Source organism: Myotis davidii, unplaced genomic scaffold, assembly GCF_000327345.1.
Source record: "Myotis davidii unplaced genomic scaffold, ASM32734v1 scaffold148, whole genome shotgun sequence".
Lineage (NCBI taxonomy): Eukaryota > Metazoa > Chordata > Mammalia > Chiroptera > Vespertilionidae > Myotis > Myotis davidii.
The window spans coordinates 3,032,165-3,035,238 of NW_006299479.1; the positions used below are offsets into that span (position 1 = coordinate 3,032,165).

The 3,074-nt window shown below is 56.8% G+C and overlaps 1 protein-coding gene across 4 annotated transcripts in view; it reads right to left on the reverse strand.

Moving 5' to 3' along the window:
- The window catches only part of ST3GAL4 (ST3 beta-galactoside alpha-2,3-sialyltransferase 4), a 25,622-nt gene extending 24,325 nt beyond the window's left edge, over positions 1-1,297 (reverse strand). For all 4 annotated transcript variants that reach the window (XM_006775042.2, XM_006775041.2, XM_006775040.2 and 1 more), the window contains exon 1: positions 1,183-1,297. In XM_006775042.2, coding sequence (XP_006775105.1) covers positions 1,183-1,215 — 33 coding nt within the window. In that variant the 5' untranslated portion in view covers positions 1,216-1,297. The remainder of the gene's footprint in view (positions 1-1,182) is intronic.
- Between the last annotated feature and the right edge of the window lie 1,777 nt (positions 1,298-3,074).

Here is a 3,074-nt window from a genome sequence, read left to right on the forward strand (position 1 = left end):
GAGGCTAGGGGACTGTCTAGGGCGGGGGGAAAAAATGGACACATATGTAATACCCTTTGTAATAAAAAAAAAAAAATTAAAAAAAAGAAAAAAGAAATTCATCCCCTCCAGAACGGCAGAATCAGAATCGGCATTTGACTAAGATTCTGACGAGGGTGAGGAGTGCTGGTCCCGCAGGTGGCGAGAGCAGGTTCCTCAAACCTTGGCCTGCCCGTTCTGACTTAGTGGGTATGGGTGGGCCCGATCCTAACCGGCTCCCAGGGGGTGGGTGCCCTCTGCTAGGCTGCAACCAGGATCCTTCCAGCTCTAGCATCTCCCCATCCTCTCCCCATCTTCCTTTCGTAACCAGGAGTCACCCCTTGCTATCTGTAGCCCACAACACTAATTGCACAAGGCAGCCGATCACCTGAGAAGTTAAAAAAAAAATTCAGGTGTCCAGGCCCCGCTCCCCAAGATTCCCATTTATTTTTTTAATATATTTTTATTGATTTCAGAGAAGAAGGGAGATGGAGAGGGAGATAGAAACATCAATGAAGAGAGAGAATCATTGATCAGCTGCCTCCTGCATGCCCACACTGGGGATTGAATCCGAAACCCAGGCATGTGCCCTGACTGGGAATTAAACCGTGACCTTCTGGTCCATAGGTCAATGCTCGACCACTTGGGTCACGCCAGCTGGGCCCAAGATTCTCACTTAATTGGTTAGGGACAGAGCCCAGGCATTGGTAAGTGAAAAAAACCGAGACAAACATGCAGCCAAGATGGAAACACTACACACGGTGTGTCCGCAGTAACTGAAAGGCAAACACTCAGCCGCCAGCAGACCGCCCTGAATGGAGGAGACCTGAGCTAGCACAGTGACCAGCACTGACCCGTCCAGAGCAACAAGACCACTAGCCCTGCTTTGAACAAGAAAGTTCTGCACTCGTGTCCCTGTCCCCACCCTGTGCTGGCTGATGCTCAGCAGATTGGCTAGTCTTGGGGTTTCTCTAAGACACCCCAGCTGGGCCAAGCCAAGACGGAGACTCTGAAGCCTCCCCACCCCCACCCCCAACCTTCCGGCAGGGGAGTCTTGGGCTGGCTGCTACCTCGGGACAATGGGTGACCTTCTCCCAGCTGCTCCCCACATTACTGACGAAGCCCCTCGGTATCAAAGGGCAGAAGAAAACTCAACGTCGGTACCTGGGCAGGAGAGCAGGCGTCCGGTCCACTCATGTCCAAGAGGCAGCAGGCTCTGGTTGCCAGGATGCCCAGCGCACCCAACCGCTAGCAGAGCCAACTGGTCGGGAAGGCTGTGTGCTCTCTTGGTGTTCTGCCAGGAACCAGTGGCCGGGCAGAAGTGAGGCTGCCGAGCACGGCCACGTAACTCGCCGAAGGGCAGCCCGGGGGCCCAGGGCTGGGATGCAGAACCAGCAACCGTGACGCACAATCCGCACTCCAGCTCACACACAGCGTGTACTCGACAGGCACCCGCTGTACCCAGAGAAACAAGACCGTGTTCCCCCAAGGGGCACAGCAGGATGCCAGGCCCTGCAGAGCCCGGGGCCCATCAAGGGATGTGGCTTCACGTCCCTCAGAAGGCTGTGGGCAGGGGCGCAGGCTCCGTGACCTTGATCAATGGCAGGAGCCGCCTGCCTGCCGCCACTAGGCTCACTCACTCCCATGCCTGCTCCCTCCTGAGCCCTGTGCCTGGACACCGGGCCCCACTCACCTTCCCATTATTGCCTCCCCTCACGGACCCTCTCTTGCCCTGACCCTTTGAGCTCTCCCTCCTTCTCCACTGCCTCTGACTCAGACAGGTACTCAGGCCTCCCTCTACCTATAACAAACACCCCTTGGGCCTCCGTCTCCACCTCAAGCTGCCCCCGCATCTGCGTCCCGGTCTCTAAGGGCCACACGTCCTTGTCTGTGTTCCATCCTCCTTCCCACTCACCCCTCGCCCCGCCCCGGCCCTGCCTCCCACCCTCACTTTCACGCTGAGACTCCGATACTGGCACCAGGGCCCCTCCCTGACCTGACTCGCAGCAGGTTCTCCGCTACCTCGGCCTGTGTGGGCGCCACTTCTCCACGCGCTGGCAACCGAAGGCTCCTGACCTTGAACCTCCGCTCCCCCGTGTCTTTCCACGGGACCTGTTTGTTCATTTGCAGACCTTTAGCTACCATTCATTCGCCGATGGTTTGAGCTCTTGGTTTTTAGTCCTTGAATCTCTCTCCCAGGCCCCATCAGAATTCTTCTGACTTTCTATGGCACATCCTATCTGATGACCTTAAATTCTTCCCTCTGAACATGTGCCAAACTGGACCCATCTCTCCCCACCACCCCCAGATTTTCAACTCAAGTCTCCAACACCTCCCTCCCCTCCACACCATCCCTACTAAACAGTTACTAAGTATTATCGATTCTGCCCCGTTTCCCAATTCCAGCCAATGTTTGCTGAACTTCCACTGAGCGCTTGGCATTGTGGGAGGCACGGGGGGCAGAACGCTTTATAGGGTCAAGGCCACCCCGCCAGGAGCCTTGGGAATATTCAGGGTGCAGCCCTCCTTCTCCTCCTCGCAAGCCGGAGGCGGAGTCTGGATCCCACCCCCCATCACATGCTTCCTAACTGGCCTCTTTTTTATTTTTATTGATGACGGAGAGGAAGGGAGAGGAAGAGAGAGATAGAAAGATCAATGAGGAGAGAGACTCACTGATCGGGTGCCTCCTGCACACCCTCTATTGGGGATCGAGCCCGAACCCTGAGCACATGTCCTTGACCGGAATCGAACCCGGGACCCTTCAGGCCACAGGCCGACGCTCTATCCACTGAGCCAAACCGGCTAAGGCCTGACCGATCTCTTTACCACAAGCCCTGCCTCCCTCGAGCCCCATCCTTGGAATCTTCCTAAGAAACCATTCGGGTGGAACCACCTTCCTGCTCCTGTTGCTCCCTGTTCCTTAAACGGAAATCCGAATCTCCTCAGAGGCCATGGGGGCCCTTCCAAGTCAGGCCACAGCCCTGCAGATGCACCTGCCACCCGGTCCCAGGCTCCAGGGCCAGAGCCGCCTCTTCCTCCCACCCCGGCCGCCGCCG